The sequence below is a fragment of the Rhea pennata genome, chromosome 1, assembly GCF_028389875.1.
Source record: "Rhea pennata isolate bPtePen1 chromosome 1, bPtePen1.pri, whole genome shotgun sequence".
Lineage (NCBI taxonomy): Eukaryota > Metazoa > Chordata > Aves > Rheiformes > Rheidae > Rhea > Rhea pennata.
In genome coordinates this window covers 206,931,747-206,947,685 of record NC_084663.1, presented here as the reverse complement: position 1 = coordinate 206,947,685, position 15,939 = coordinate 206,931,747, and the positions used below count along the sequence as shown (strand labels likewise).

Sequence of the window (15,939 nt, the reverse complement as noted above, 5' to 3'; positions counted from 1 at the left end):
TTACTGCATTTGACAGGTTCTTTAACATTGACTTAAAATGCAGAAAAATGTCTTTGGAGATTTAAAGTGTCTTCTGCCATTCGTTATGTATGTTATAAACTGTTAAGTTTGTTATCTGACACCTACATAGATGATTAGAAATTACTTCCCATTAGCATTACTATAGTATAATTTGTTTAAAATAAATCTTTTTTAAAAATAAATTATTTCTTTAAATAAACATCTATAATTAATTTCTCTAGACAGATATGTCATCCTGGGAGGCCACCGTGATTCTTGGGTGTTTGGTGGCATTGATCCTCAGAGTGGGGCAGCTGTGGTTCATGAGATTGTGAGGAGCTTTGGAAAACTAAAAAAGGAAGGTAATGTAATTAAAGAATAAAGCACACCAAAACCACTGTTTTCAGCTTTATCCATTGATTTTTCTAATATTCGAGCATATACTTAAAGACATGCTTGTATGTTCTGCAAAGTCAAGGCCTTGAAATGAAAATTACTAACTTAACATATTTACTTTAGATATCACTAACAAGTTTATAACTATTGTATGCATCATATCCAATAGTGTATCTCTGGAATAGCATGGTGTTCCACACCTATTAATTGTGGTTCCAGTTACAACCTTTGTATCTGTGCAGTAGTTCTACTCAAGAGAAAGTACACTTTAAAAAAAAAAATAAAACACCACACAGAATATGTGGGGAAGACAGTGAAATAAATATGCCATTCAGGTATAATTAGTTACTGTGTATCTGAGGCTGGTCAAACTGCACGCTTCAGTGGTCCCTTAAAGTTGATACCTTGGCAGACTGCGGCTTTGGAAGAGCAACATTCAGATCATCTGAATGTACTTTGGAGATAGACCCCAGAACAAGTGAAGCATGTTGATGTAATGCAGAAAATGAGCTGTATAAACATAGTAGAAAATAATAGTTTTGAAATACCTAGTGCCTAGTTATATTAGAATAGGTTCAAATGTCAAGTGTACCAGGTTTCTACTGTCAGAGTAAATGCTGTCTTCCCACTTTACACGCCATGGAAAGAAGCTCTGACATGACTCAGACACCAAGCTGTAGGAGTTTTGTTTGCTTACTCGTTGCACTTAAAAATTATTGGCATTTCATTTCATTTCCATTCCCACCTTGTTATTGGATATCATGAGAAACAGTGTCTTTGGAAACCAAGTTGAAAAGGAAAAAGAAGGAAAAAAGGGGACCAAAAGATCAAAAAGACACCGATAGCCTCAAAGAAATCTGAGTAAAGATGAAGATGCTGGGTAATATAGCCAGTTCCATTTTGCCTGAGTTTAATCAAATGCAGAATTTGAAGTGAAAGATCTCCACTCGGAGTGTGATATGTCAGAGTTACAGGGAATTCCTTTAGGTTTTTAAATCCAGCGTTTCAGAAACAGATCAAAGAAATACAGTAATAGAAATGAAACGTATTAAAAATGTTTCTGTTATATTAGACATCAGTTTAAAATGTTTACTGAGTTTAACTGAATGGAAGGAACAGAAAAGTGTTCTTTCAAGAATTCATACACAAGCACATACTTTTTTTTTGTCCATGGTTTTGAATTCTAGAAAATCTCATTGCTGCTATCTGTCTATCTGTCTATTGGCTCTATCTCGACAGGTCAGGGTAAAAGATGAGCCCTCCAAACTGACATTTGTTTTCATGTTAGTTATCAGTATATACCAGGCAGTCTCTATTTCTGTAATGCATTTTTTGTAGTCTTTTATTGCAGGATGGAGGCCAAGGAGAACAGTGATATTTGCAAGTTGGGATGCAGAGGAATTTGGCTTGTTAGGATCGACAGAGTGGGCTGAGGTAAAACAATAAGCATTCATAGAGAAATTTTCACAGAGCAGATCTTTAAGAAATCTGTATCAGAGAGGTAAGTTTAGTTTGCTCAGTCTCTCTCTGTCTTTCTCTTCTTTTTTTCCTCTCTTTCTTTTTCTATTATACCTCCCCTCCCCCACTCCACACACACACGAGTTTCCTTACTAAATAGCCAGAATATATTACTGCCTACAGGATGTCTTTTTCTGAAACAGCTGTTACTTACTCCTGCAAATGTGAAAAAAGTTCTGAGGCAAAAAAGTTCATCAACATTTTCCTCTTTTCTTCTAATAGGAAAATGCCAAAGTATTACAGGCACGAGGAGTGGCTTATATCAATGCAGATTCCTCCATTGAAGGTATATAGTCTTGACTTGCATTTTACAGCAATAGAGATGGTATATACAGATGACTGTGAGTCTGTTTGGCTTGGAGATCTGTGAAAGGTTCAACATGAAAGGTTCAACATGATAATATTATTGCATTAGTCCAGGAGTACATACACAGGGAAACAATAACCTGAATTGTAAGTACCCTTCAGATATTTCATGTTGCGTAGGGGAAGTACATCGCAATAACTACACCATTCAAGAAGCTGTGAGGGAGAGAACAAAGGCTGTGCCCCTGTCAGCACCTCTGTAAATTCTGTAGAGTCAGCTTCTCTTCTCATAATGTGGGTAGTCAGCATAACGGTTGCTTCAGAAGCTGGACTATAATTCATCCTAAACCAGTACAAATGCACTGACTACAGTGAATCAGGAGAACCCTTCTACATAGGGAAGAGGGAGAATCAGCTTCTTTCTGGTAGTGATTGTATACCTCCAGTCCCCTTGTTATTTACAAATAATGGTGCAAGGTCTAAAATGAGTTGAACTTGCTTCCTAGTATAAATAGTTTTTCTTCTTTTTCAGGAAACTACACACTAAGAGTAGATTGCACACCGCTGATGTACAAACTGGTGTACAGCCTGACTAAAGAGGTAATGCTTGAAATTATCAACCAGCCATATCAAATTCTATTTATCTGTTTCACTGGCACCTGCTTATATGTGGCATGAATGAGTCAAGTCTGTGAAGTAAGTGCAGAACTAGGCCTTTGAGGACTCGGTTCCAGCAGGGATGTTTGGTACTCACTTATTGGATGGGCATCTGTGTATAAAATGCGATGTCAGATATTGTTTTCTTTTATAACTGCAACCGTTCTTTTTAAGTTAATGGCCAAGTAATTCTTAGCAAATAACCTGACTCTCTTGCATGCAAGATGCTCCTTGTACTAAGAGTGGATCTTAGAGGCTGGCACTAATAAGCCTTTTAATTTGGCATTTTCTTCAGTCTTTCAATCTGCATTGGAGACATCTATTCAGGAATGTTTAATTGGTCTTTTATGTGTGTGTGTCATATATATATCTATGTGTATAAATATATATGCATTTATCTTCAACTACTCTGTGTGTTCTGTGTGTTTACTGTATCTGTGTTCATCTGCTGTATATATTCACCCATCTTCTTTTCCAAGGTCAATAATTTGTTATTTCTTGGAAGCTGCTGTTAGCCTGGTTCAAAAGTAAAGGAACTGTAAAAATTTGGAATAATCGTTTTTTGCAATTGGAAAACAATAAATAAAATTTGTATCTGTTAAAATTAGGTGCCCTGCTGAAGATATTTCTGTCTTGAACTACAGAAGTGCTGGTCACCCACAGTTCCCATGGTAATAGGGGAACTGAGTTCAGGTGTTCAAAACTGTCAGAAAATCAGATCTGCAGAGTCTCAAATTGGACGCCAAGAATCATTAAAATGTTGACCTAAATGCCAATAAACGTGGTTTGATAAACCTTTGTAAAGCTAAGGAGCAATAGCATAGGCTGACAAATGCATGTTACCACAGTCTGTTGGTAGCTAATGTCTGCAAAGAATGCTGATCAGGAAGTAGGTCTTTCGTGATCCCATCTTAAACTAATCTGTGGCAAAATGCATTAACACTATTCTGTGAACAATTAGCTTCATGGCCAAAACAGATAAATATATTATTTTTATTTTGATTGCTATTCTTGAGTAATAATTAGAAAACTGCCTGTCATTAAAGAAGACAGAAGAAAAAAATACCTACACTGCTTATTCTGCTCAGTAATCTAAAGAATTATCTGAAAATAGTGGTAGGAATTAACTTGATGATGATGATGATTTTTGTATCTCTGTAGCAGCCGTACTGACAACTGTACAACTATTCTATGTTTTGCTCTTCTAAGGTAACTACTGAATCCATGAAAATCATTTGCCTGAACTAAAAAACTGAAGAATCAATTTTGAATTAAACAAAGACAAAATAGTTTGAATTTTTCTGCCAAAGTGAAACAAGAAGTTTTCCTTTTGTGGATTTTTACATATTGAATACTTAAATATAATGGTTGAAAATCTCATAAAGAATAATATGAATATTTCACGTAGGAAATAATTGACTTGACATGTTTTGCTTTCCCTGTGCTTTTTGCCATCTAAAACTGCATATTTTTAGCAAATAAATGACTCCTCTGAAAAATGCTGTGCACTTGAAATGTTTAAGGGGAAATGCAGAAAGGGTGAGGGACTTAAGTTTATGACTTAGTCATTATTCTAAGCTATAGTCTTGAAGTGATGGTAGGATGTAGATTTGTTGCTTGGTAATATTTAAAATTGTACTTTTTGTCTTTTGTTGCAATACATTTTTTCTAGATATCGAGTCCCGATGAGGGATTTGAAGGCAGATCTCTATATGAGAGCTGGTATGAAAAAAATCCATCGAGCGAATATAAAGAGGTCCCCAGGTCAGTGACAGAAGAAAAGGGGTACGGCAGAAGTTGTTACAGCTTAGAGAGTGTGGGTTTTTAAAAAATATCCACCTGAAAAACTGAGTACTTAAAAGAAACATTCTCAGCTGGTATAAATTTCAAAGTTTTCTTTATTGCAGTTGAGCTATGGTATTGTACAATAATTTTGTGAAATTGCCTTTGTAATATGATCAGGAGGCTTTATGTATGAAAAATAAAGTGTTGATGCAGTTTATAAGGTTTAGATGCATCAGGCTAGTATGCACAAACCAGTGGCAGGCTAAATAGATGCTAACATAGCAGCTTTCTGTTGCACTTACTTCAGATTTCCTGGAAGGCCTCTGATTTTGGGTAGTTTGAGAGCATACAGGGCAGGTATTTACAACATTATCCTTCAGAATTACTAGGAGTACTCTACACAGTCTCGGAGACTGATTCTCTTATATGGAGTTAATATGGGTACTGTTTTGTTTTTTTCTGAGTTGAGAGCCTGGGGATGATGGTAGTGCAGCAGAAGAAAGGACATTGGGTCTTTTCAGTGATTAAAGATAGCGAGTCAAATTGTCCTCTTGAATGTTTGATTTCTCTGCAATGAGGTTGGCCTCTGAGAATATGACAGTTAGTAAGAGATGCATGTAATGTAGGGGTCACAGGCAATTTATGGAATGCTAACAGAAAGAGCATACCAGAGAATGGCTTTATAGTGACTGAGACTAGAGAATAAATAACTTACTACACTGCTTGGAAACATACTAAAAATTAAACTTTAAGTAGTGTCATTCAAGGCATTTTCCTCTTTCTTGTTAAAGAATAAACAAACTAGGTTCTGGCAATGACTTTGAGGTCTTTTTTCAACGGCTTGGCATCGCTTCTGGCAGAGCCCGTTACAGTAAAAACTGGGTAAGTCTGTGCCTTTATGTTTCCCCTGTAACAGTCTGAATAACATCAACTGTAATTCAGCTGTTTGGATTGCCAGCTTTTTGGAACAAGAGTATCATTATTGGTTCTGTTCAGTGTGCCAGAGTGGAGTCCCAGCTGTTAAGTACTACTACAGCACAATTTTTTAATAAATAGGAATAATGGTCAACTTAGAACAGAATGTTGTCAAATGGAAGATAAAGGACTTTTGCTTAGAATAAATGGATGTGCTCAGAACTGCCTGTGGCTGTTGAAGGCTTATCAGTGGCTTATGATAGCTTATGAATGACTTAAGAAGAATTATGAATCTTTGAATTCGGCAGTGGTTCTTTTATTATGATGAAGATAGGTTTGACTTTGCAGCGCGCAATGAGATGAGACCAACTCAGAAATGTACGAGGGGCAATCTAGCCACTACAGAAAGTCAAATGAGAAGAACTACTTTGCTTTCTGTAGTGGCTAGAGAGTACTAGTGTGACTTGAACACTTAACTTTACAGTGCCTTGAATCTCACAGCAAAGGTTTTCAAGCAAAGCTGAAATGTTCACAGCTGACCTTAATAATAGTTTTGTTTGGTTTTGTTTGTTCTGTTTCAGAATGTAGAAAAATATAGCAGCTATCCAGTTTACCACAGTATCTATGAAACCTATGAAATTGTGGAGAAGTTTTATGATCCCACTTTCAAGAATCATCTGACAGTAGCTCAGGTACGGGGAGGGCTGGTGTTTGAATTGGCCAACTCCGTTGTCCTTCCTTTTGACTGCAGAGATTATGCAGCAGCTGTGAGCAATTATGCTTACATCATCTATAATTTGTCAAAGAGTCATGAAGAGGAGCTGTCAACATACAGTGTATCCTTTGGTACGTACAATCTTTCATCACAATCCTCTTTTGTTAATGCTAGCAGTGCCTTATCTGAATACGTAAGTTTTAGTCATGAACTGGTACTTACTTGTGCCTTGTGCAGTGTGAACAGTGAATAAAACAAGAGCCATATTCTCAAATAATTTGAAATTTGAATATGTTTAGATCACTAGTATACTAGTGTGGAAACTATGCCACTGCCTTGTAGAGCTAACAGTGAGATGCAGCCACATGTTAAATGACTTGTGCATCATACATCCATGTTGCTAGCAAGATACATTTTTTTGGTCCCTGCAAAAGTCACACTTCTTTCCAGCTCTTGATGCTGGATATTTCTCTCGATTCTGGTCATAGGATCATAGGATAATTCAGACTGTAAGAAATCTTAGAAGGTCGTCTAGGTCAGCCTGCTCGAAACTCAAAAACACAGTTGCTCAGACCTTTATTAGTCCAGTCTTGAAAACCTCCGAAGATAGAGACTGCAAAACCTCTTTGGGCAACTGTGCTTGACTATACTCAGAGTGAAAAAAAATTTACTTATATCCAGTTAGAGCTTCTCATGATTTCAGTTTATGGTTTCAGTTAAGTGATGGCAATTGCAAGCCTCACGAGATGTTTGACTGAAGGCTTGGACAAGCAGGCATGGTCCATCCCTGCGCTGCAGTAAAGATCTTTTGCTGGCATGTGAAATTTTATTCAGATAATAAGGATTCACAACCTGTCTCATAAGAGACCTCTTCTTTATTGTAGTATATTGTACTGTCAAAATTATGTACTGCTCAGTCTTATTTGACTACTAATAAGTATTACAGATACGAACACACACACATACATCCCCATTCACTCTGCTTGATCGCTCCTGTTGGGCTTTGTAAAAACCTACACCTACTTGAATAATTCAGTTCTGGCAATCTGTGCTTTACTTTCTTTAAGTATTCAGAATTTAGTAGTAAATAACAGTATTCACAGAAAAACTAATTTCTGTTCTCTCCAAGGCAAGGTTTTACACAAGATCACATAGATTTACTCTTTAATGTGGAATGTGGGGTTCATTTGATTTTGTTTTTCATTAATTAAGAACCATCAGATCATGACCACAGTGAAAGATAAGTAGTTTTAATTTGAAGAGTTTGATTTATTAAATGATTTCTTCAGAATATGAAGTTAAATACGTCTGTCCTGCTCTCTCCAGATGCTCTCTTTTCAGCTGTGAGGAATTTTTCAGAAGTTGCTGCTCACTTTCATCAGCGTCTGCAGCAAATAGATGTCAATAAGTAAGTTGAACATTTATTTTTTCCAGCCAAGTAATTTTTATAGTCCTCTGGGCTCACAGATCATAGTCTCCTTGCATTTAGTTCCACAAATAATCTTGGTGACAAACAGCTGTCAGTCATTTGTTCCATTTGAAGTCCTTATGGAGTATTGTCTTTAAGGGTCTAGTTACTCCATGAAACAAAATGCAGAAGTATAGAACATCTGAGTGTGGACATTTGAGACACTGTAGAGCCTGGGAATCTAGCTGTGTTAGCTTTGAAGAGTGCCCGAGCTAATTAGTGTCAATTCTCGACAGGTCTTAGCTCTATGAGGATACATGATGTGACGAGACTGTTGGTCAGCACAAGCAGAGCCAGCTCGGGTGTGTCAGTTCCTACAACTGCAGAAAATGTCCTAGGGTTTTATGACAAGATTATCATTAAAGAAAACACATAGACTTTCAGTTGTCAGTACTCTGTAATTCTGAAGATATTGGTACTACTTAATGCAGAGAATAACCCCACCATAACTGTAGTATTGTCAGGTTTTTTTTTACAAGCTTTACAGAAATTCTATGCATCACCTGTGCCAAAAGTCCTTATTAGCTTTTGACTCAATTCTTAATTTAGTTTCTGTAGGCCATGCCCAGAATGAGAAACCAAACTTCCTTCTATATATGTGTACTTATAGTTACATTTCTTGGGAATAATCAGATTTAGCTGTGTGCTTTCCCATGTGGAAGGTGAGAATAAGAACCATCTTTCTGATGGTGACAACTTTAAAGGTAAATGAATTTACAGTAGTTTCCTCATGGATAGATGTTTATATGGGCTTCATATTTATAGTACATTTATAGCGCATTGTATTACTTCAGAAAGGCTCATTTTGATGAGCAGAGAATTTGTCTTTATAACTAGAACGCTACAGTTATTTAGCCAGTTTCTGCTTTATGTTCCATTTACAAATTTCCATGTCCTCTCTGATCTCTTCTATCTTGCTTATTTTGAATCTGTACCTCCTGTCAGTTATCAAAGTTTATATATTTGATTTACCATGTAAACCTCAATCTGTTTATTTTTCTGAACCACTAAAATATATCAGTAGATATATATATCAGATTCTACTTCCATTTACACTAATGTAAATTTGGAGCAATTTCATTGATAATAGTAGAGTACTCTAGGCTTACAGTGATATAAATTTTACCTCAGTCTTAAGTTGCTTGGGGTGTAGACTAAGAAATCCATGTACATTCAGCACATTCTTCTTAACAGTTCTTTTATTTGTTGAACATCATTACTATGCTTAGAGCTATTCAAAGCACACAGACACAGATGGTCTGTGCTCTAGGGAATTTATGATCTGTGCAGTCAGAAAAAAGCAATTCTTGGATGACTCAAAGGATGATTCTAACATCACAAGATTTCTCAAATGATGTGGTTCTGCATAAAAGTAAATGTGACTTTATAGAGGAAATTTTGAAGTGATTTTGAGGTGATATGGTGTTACCTGGATTTGTGGAAAATAAGGTCTTTAAAAACCTGTCATAGAAAAGAATGGCCTACCTAAGTACACTAATGAAAAGGAGATCCAGGAGTAAGATATGGCGTGAGAGAAAATATCTGATAAATCTGTTTTCTTTGACACTATTGCTTGTCCTTTAAAAACAGTTATAGGAAACTTCCAGGTTATAAATCAGTCTCACAGTCTAGATCAGTGTAATACTGTTGTGCAGGTTGGCTGACATGGTCTGTCTTCTGTGGGCTACACTTGAAGTTCAGTGTCTTAGACTTTCATAAATCCAGAGCTGTCAGTGCTCTGGCACAGGATGAAAATGGACTGAACACTTTGCAGCTAACAAGTTCCTCTGTTTTCTTTTTAGTATACTTGCTGTCAGATCTTTAAATGATCAGCTAATGTTTCTAGAAAGGGCTTTCATTGATCCTCTTGGACTACCTGGCAGGCCATTCTACAGGTAAGGAATGCTTGTTTTTCACTTTCTGTCTAAGTACCTTATGAGAATCCCTTTATGATTTACAGGTCCCTCGATGGAATTGTAATGGTTCTATTCAACATAGTAAAAGTAGGTAAATAGGAGAAATAAGATTTAAAAGGGAAAACAATGTTAGAGAAAATTCCAGTAAGATATACTGTACAGAATGCAAAAGAGTCTTGTCAGAAGCCTATAAGGATCAGTACATCCATTTCCAGTGATTTCAGTGAGCTTCTGATAGATCTAGAAGTTTGGCACTGAACTCAGTTCAAATCATTTCAGGGGTAAAGGATATTTAGGAAGTTATTGTGACTTGAAAGAAAAATAGAGTATAGTTAGAATATCTAAAATTTGACTGATTATAGCAGAATAGCCATACTAGCAAATACACTATAAAGTGAAATACTTCAATAACACTGAAGTGAATTCAGTAGTTTTCTCATCCAGTTCAAGAAATAAATCTTTCTTGAAAGGCAGAATAGTCAAGTCTAGCTTTTTGGTCCTTCTCGCACTGTGCATAATTCAAAACAGCAGTCTTTCCACTAAAAAGTACCTCCAGCAAGTGAGCTTCAGATTTACAATCCTTATACTTCTCATAACTTCTGATAAAAATATCTGTTGAGAAGTTTCTTGTTAAAGTATCAGCTTTCTTACCTCAAAACATGCCTTTAACTGTCAGAGAATGTGTGTATGTCTGTGAGAAAGGCAGCTGGCCTTTTTACCTTTCCCTTCCATCCAAGGCAAGGCAAAGGAAAAATACTTTAGTCAGTTTTATCTCAAGTATTCTTAGCTACAGAATTTTTGAATTCATACGGAATGGCGTAGCTTATATTTTATTTTCTTGCTTCATAGATTATGGGTACTATCAGTACAAGAATCTTACTGCACCTTCAGTGTCAAGAATTTGACAGCTGATACAGATTAAATTTATTCAAAAAAATAATACATTTGATTTTCCTAATGCAGAATGTTGTTTTTTTCTCTACTTCCCTACAGACATGTCATCTTTGCTCCAAGCAGCCATAATAAGTATGCAGGAGAATCATTCCCAGGAATCTATGATGCCGTATTTGACATTAAAAGCAAAGTTGATCAACGTAAAGCCTGGGAAGAAGTAAAGAGGCAGATTTCCATTGCAGCCTTCACTGTGCAGGCAGCAGCAGAGACACTGAAAGAAGCAGCATAAGCATCAGCAGCATCAGCAATATCAGCATCGATGAAAGACTATATATGACAGTTTGAGGAAACAAAGCATTTAAAAACAGTAGGAGGATTATTACAAGAACACAAAAACCAAACAGTCGTGTTCTTTGCAAATAGTATACCCAAGTGGAATGCATTTAACAATGATAACAAGGTAATATTCTCCATTAAATGAGCCCAAGCTTTACATAACTTCTGAAGTGAGAATCTACATTAAAAAAAAATCATGTTTTCTCTCCGCTTAATATGTTAAGAATTGTTAACCATTGGGTGTATTTTCAGAGCTTTTTATTTAGCTAGCTTGATTAATTTTTATAACATTGCTTATAGGAAAACAGAAGTTTCATGCAAAAAGATGGGAAGACTGTCACGTACAGTGTGAAGGATGTGTAACAATAATAACAAGTTTTGGGCCATCAGCCCAGAATTCAGTTAATGGTGTTCTTCTCCTCACATGCTGGGTCTTACAGTTGTTTGCAAATAAAATTAAGCAAGAAGCCTTCTATTCACCAGGGTAAAGATATGGGAATACATCTTGTCAGCCACAAAGTGATCTCACAAAACATATCTTTCAAGATGAAGACCTGCTTTTATTCTATCATCGAAAATCTACTCTTAATCATGCCTTGTCCATATCAAGACATTTTTAATATGAAGACAATTAGAAGCAAAGAAAATCCATTATACTCTTACTATGAAAGGACACCAAATTATTACCATCTTTCTACACTCTATTTCTGCTTTGGCTTGCAGCTTATTCTTATTACTGCTTGAAAGCAGTGCACCAGACAGCTGAGATCAGACAGAGAACACTTTCAGAGAAGTCAGTTCATACAACGTTTTGTCACTGGAGGATTATTCAGCTTTTGCTCTGCAAATATTTTTGTGTAACTTGACCTGCCATTTCAGCTGAGGCTTCCACCATTTCTTAGAAGACTGTCCCCTGATCTGGTGGATTTCAGTGTCCCGGCAGATGCTTACGTCTCTGTAGCACCTCACTTATTCATAAATTTTTCTCATCTCTTTACATTAAACCCCTTTAGGCAAGTGAATATAATTAAAGTCGTTATTTTACTTGACTGTTAGTCTTTCTCATGCTATAATCTGGCTAACCAGATAATGGGAAATGCTCTCACACCCACCGTTACTCTCAGTTGATTTTTATTTTTTTATGAAAGAAGGTTAGAGTAAGACTATGGAGACATAATCTTCCACTAAATTTAGTTGTGCAGATGGGAGACATTGCTCTCTTCACCTGTTTATCACTCCTTGCTACTGGAGGTGCTCTTTATGCCAGTGGAGCAATTCATTCCAATGGTCTATAATCCCTCTCTGGCAAAACTAGGCAGGTTAGTTCGGATCATCAGTTAAGCTAACCTAGATGATTTTGTCTGCTGCAGTCCAGGGAATGATAACACAAATCCACTATCCATGTTGCAGAGGGAGAAGTGATGAACAACTTTTATTGACTAGCTGGATTCAAAAAGAGTATTTTTTCATTGCTTAGGAGGATGTATCCAGAATTGAAGCACCAGAGTCCAAAATTGTAGAGCTCTCTCCCTAATTAACGTATAAATTCCCTCAGCAACTTTTTCTCTCAGCTCAGAAGACATAGCTTTTTAATCTCTTGCTTAATCTTAGCATTATTTTATTTAAGTTTTCCTAGGGACATTTCTGGCAATAGCTGGCAGATAATACACAATGGCAGGGCCAAGTACCTAACAAAATATAGAGCATGTTACTCTAAGCTCACGCTGTGGTGATACTAGGTATGGCAACATCCATTTAAAGAAAAATCTCTTTTAAACACACAGTTCAGAGCTGTGCCCTAACCACTGTAGTGGATAGAATATGGGGGCAGAAGCTCTCTCCTGTTGACTCTTTACCCCTAAGCAGAAAAACCTTTGGGCTGATAGGTTCAGAGAGAGAAAGCACACAAAAGGCTGATCGTATTGTAATGGTTTACAATGATGTTTTGGAAAGGTAGGATTCAAACTGTCCAGTCCCTTCTTCCAGATATGGGTGTAGGTTGTGATGCATGTCTGTTCATTGCAAATCACAACCCTTCACAGCTGAATTTTAAAAGCAAATAGAACTTCACTTATTTTTTAAAGAAAAGAACATCCTCAGATGGAGTCAGTCCCATTCTTGCCCCCAGCCCTGACCCTGTCACCTAAATAACAGAGACATGAGGTTAAAGACTGTATGCTCCGTGCAGTCTCTAAGTGTGTTGCCCATCTCCCTTTTCAGCATGAAAATCTCAGTCCTGAGGAGTCTTAACAGTTGGTGCTGGCATCTCTTGAGACAATCACTATGATTCTTAATCTTCCTTATCCAGCATCATCTCGGATGTTCTTGGCCCCGCTACAGGAAACCACCCCAGCTTACAATATAGGTTACGACAAACCAGTGCTTATTTGATTCTTCTCAGTATGCTGGGCTGCAACTTGCAGCTGAACAATAGCTTCTTCAAGAACTGCTGAGACATCTTTGTAGCAGGTTTGGGACTTGTTGAGAGAGGGGAAGACAGACAGATGGTGGGAAACATGATAGGTATTCTGTTGTAAACTACACTCGTAAGTGTGTACCTCAAACTCCTTCCTCTCTGTGAGGAAGGGAGCACAGGCATCTAATTCCACAAGCTACAAGTTAGGCATGGCAGCATCTGCCATTTAGACACATTGTGGCTCATTCACCCAAGAGATCTTGATCAGTTTTTAACTTTCAAATAAAAGGCCCGATGCTCTTTAGTCTTCAAAGATTCGTAGGGAAATTCTGGAAAGAACATGCTTCTTCCTCTATCCCTTTTTATTTTAAGTCTTTCTATAGAGTAAATAAAGCCTTGAGTTCCATAAAGACTATTGCAGGCAAAAATGGCTAGTGTCATACTCAACAACAAATGGCAAAACATATGTAGCTAATTACTGAAGCTGTCCAAACCATATGACAAAATATTTGCATGGGTATGTATGCAACTGGCTGCTTCCTATTTGCCTCTGGAGGATTTTTAAACAACCAGCAAAAATGAAAGATGTATATGCACAAAGGAATATTCTTTCATATGACTAATTTTCTGGGATGGTACAAAGAAGCAAGGATCTCATTTGACATTTATGAATGAAGTCAACACAACTGACATGCCAGTGAATAAAGCCATCTACCTCCTATCGCACAAATGAGGGACAAGAAATTGGCAAAATAAATAATTGCTCAGTATTGCAAGCTCTGTCTCTTAATAAGTTCTTGGGAACTTTGTAACTGCACTGAGAAACATTTCCAGTCCATTGATTCTTAGAGCTCAAAAAATTGAAACAGGCAAATGAGCAACAAGATGTGTGTTATAAGGCAGTTGACTAAGGAAGAGCTGACAACTAGAACCATGTACAGCAAGAGCTACCTTTTAAGCATCTGTACTCTGTTAGATCTATCAAGGTAGCACAGAAGTATCTATTAGTAACTCAGGCCTCAAGTGTGAAATTCTTTCTTACACAAGTCAGTACAAGGTTTGTGTGCTAATTCTCTTTCAGTGAGCTAGAACTTCAAGCAACACAGAAAGTATTTGCTTGACTTCTGCAGTGAATTGAAATTCACTCTTTAACATTGTCAAGTGCTGTTGACCACTTATTCGAGCAGTAACATTAAAGTATCTGGAAATGAAATGAAAAGCAACATTTTTCTTTGAAGAAAGTACTTCCTATCCTATGGCCACCAGTTAATACTGTCAAAGAACTTCATACAATGACTCTCCTGTGCACTTGACATGTACATCAAATGAAGTGGAAGCATACCATGGTTATGATGGACAGGATCTACACCTATATTAAAATAAATTCTAGCTATCACGATACAAGCCATGTAGATGTTGCATATTTGACTGAAGTTTAAACTTTGGACTTTGGTTCATAGGTCTGTTGCATCATTTCTGAAACAGAATGCTCTCACTACAGGACTTAACTCAAGTGTTGGCTTAGTTGAGACAGACTAATCACTGGTAGTCAAAATTTCTGAAGTTAGACCTGTGCTCATCTCTGCTTCTGTAAGCAGTTTGAAATCAGCTGCTGGACTAAAGATAGTAGTGTGGTGAAGCAGAGCAGCCAGCTCTAGTTACAGCTGGAGAGAGGGAGTCTGGATAAATTTTGTTCTTTTCCTTGACTAACAGCGGGTTCCAAGATCAGGGAGTTGTAATGAATGGAAGGATATCGCAGAATGATACGATCATAGAATAATTCAGGTTGGAGTTATTCAGGAAGTTTCTAGTCCAACCTCCTGCTCAAAGCAGGGTCAACTATGAGGTCAGACCAAATTGCATAGAGCTTTATCCAGTCTTGTCTTCAAAACCTTCAAGGATGGAGACTGAACAAACTCACTGGGCAACCTGCACCAGTCCTTCACTGCCCTCAGGGTGAAAAGGCTTTTCCTTATATCGAAATGGAACCTTGCATTTTTTCAATTTGTGCCTGCTGTTTATCATTAGGTAGTAACCATTGGGGCTCAGCTGCTGACCAGTTACAATTTACAATTTACAAACTATGGCTTGTAAAAATAATACACATTTCTGCTTATTACACAGAAAGAAATTATCTTATGTACTTGGCTGATAATACCTTGGTTCCAGCAGGAAAAGACCCAAGCAAAATAGGGAGGCCAATGGATCTGTTGGTTTGGTCACAGTGACTCAAAGAGACATGAGCCTTTTGGCGTACTGATCGTCTGAAAGCTCTGAGCTCTGGCCTTTGCCAGAAATGCTGAGTGACAGCTAGTAGTGAAAGGAGATTTGGTTTGGAGCAGCTTCTTCTACCTCCTCACAGATGGGACTTTCCATTCCAAGCATGCTGTACTTCAGACCTTACTGTGTCAGGCTCATTTTTCTTTGGCTCAGGTCATTCTGAGGTGTTTCAGGATACCTGAAGATACTACAATTCTGAAGATACTACAAGATACTACAACTTTGGCTTTGTGGTTTAGTAACATGTATGGTGGGTTTTAGGGCATGTGCCAGGTCGCAGGAAGTATTTTAGCATGCAGGGTAGCTATTACATTCCTTATGCTGTGTGTCTCAGAGC

At 37.3% G+C, this 15,939-nt stretch overlaps 1 protein-coding gene across 2 annotated transcripts in view; it reads left to right on the top strand.

Annotated features, from left to right (window-relative positions):
- Positions 1–14,726, top strand: part of LOC134135666 (putative N-acetylated-alpha-linked acidic dipeptidase) — a 38,722-nt gene extending 23,996 nt beyond the window's left edge. For both annotated transcript variants that reach the window (XM_062567351.1, XM_062567350.1), the window contains exons 10-19: positions 243–362; positions 1,748–1,830; positions 2,137–2,200; positions 2,753–2,820; positions 4,550–4,641; positions 5,454–5,544; positions 6,159–6,423; positions 7,619–7,700; positions 9,563–9,655; positions 10,670–14,726. In XM_062567351.1, coding sequence (XP_062423335.1) covers positions 243–362; positions 1,748–1,830; positions 2,137–2,200; positions 2,753–2,820; positions 4,550–4,641; positions 5,454–5,544; positions 6,159–6,423; positions 7,619–7,700; positions 9,563–9,655; positions 10,670–10,859 — 1,148 coding nt within the window. In that variant the 3' untranslated portion in view covers positions 10,860–14,726. The remainder of the gene's footprint in view (positions 1–242; positions 363–1,747; positions 1,831–2,136; positions 2,201–2,752; positions 2,821–4,549; positions 4,642–5,453; positions 5,545–6,158; positions 6,424–7,618; positions 7,701–9,562; positions 9,656–10,669) is intronic.
- Positions 14,727–15,939: the final 1,213 nt, after the last annotated feature.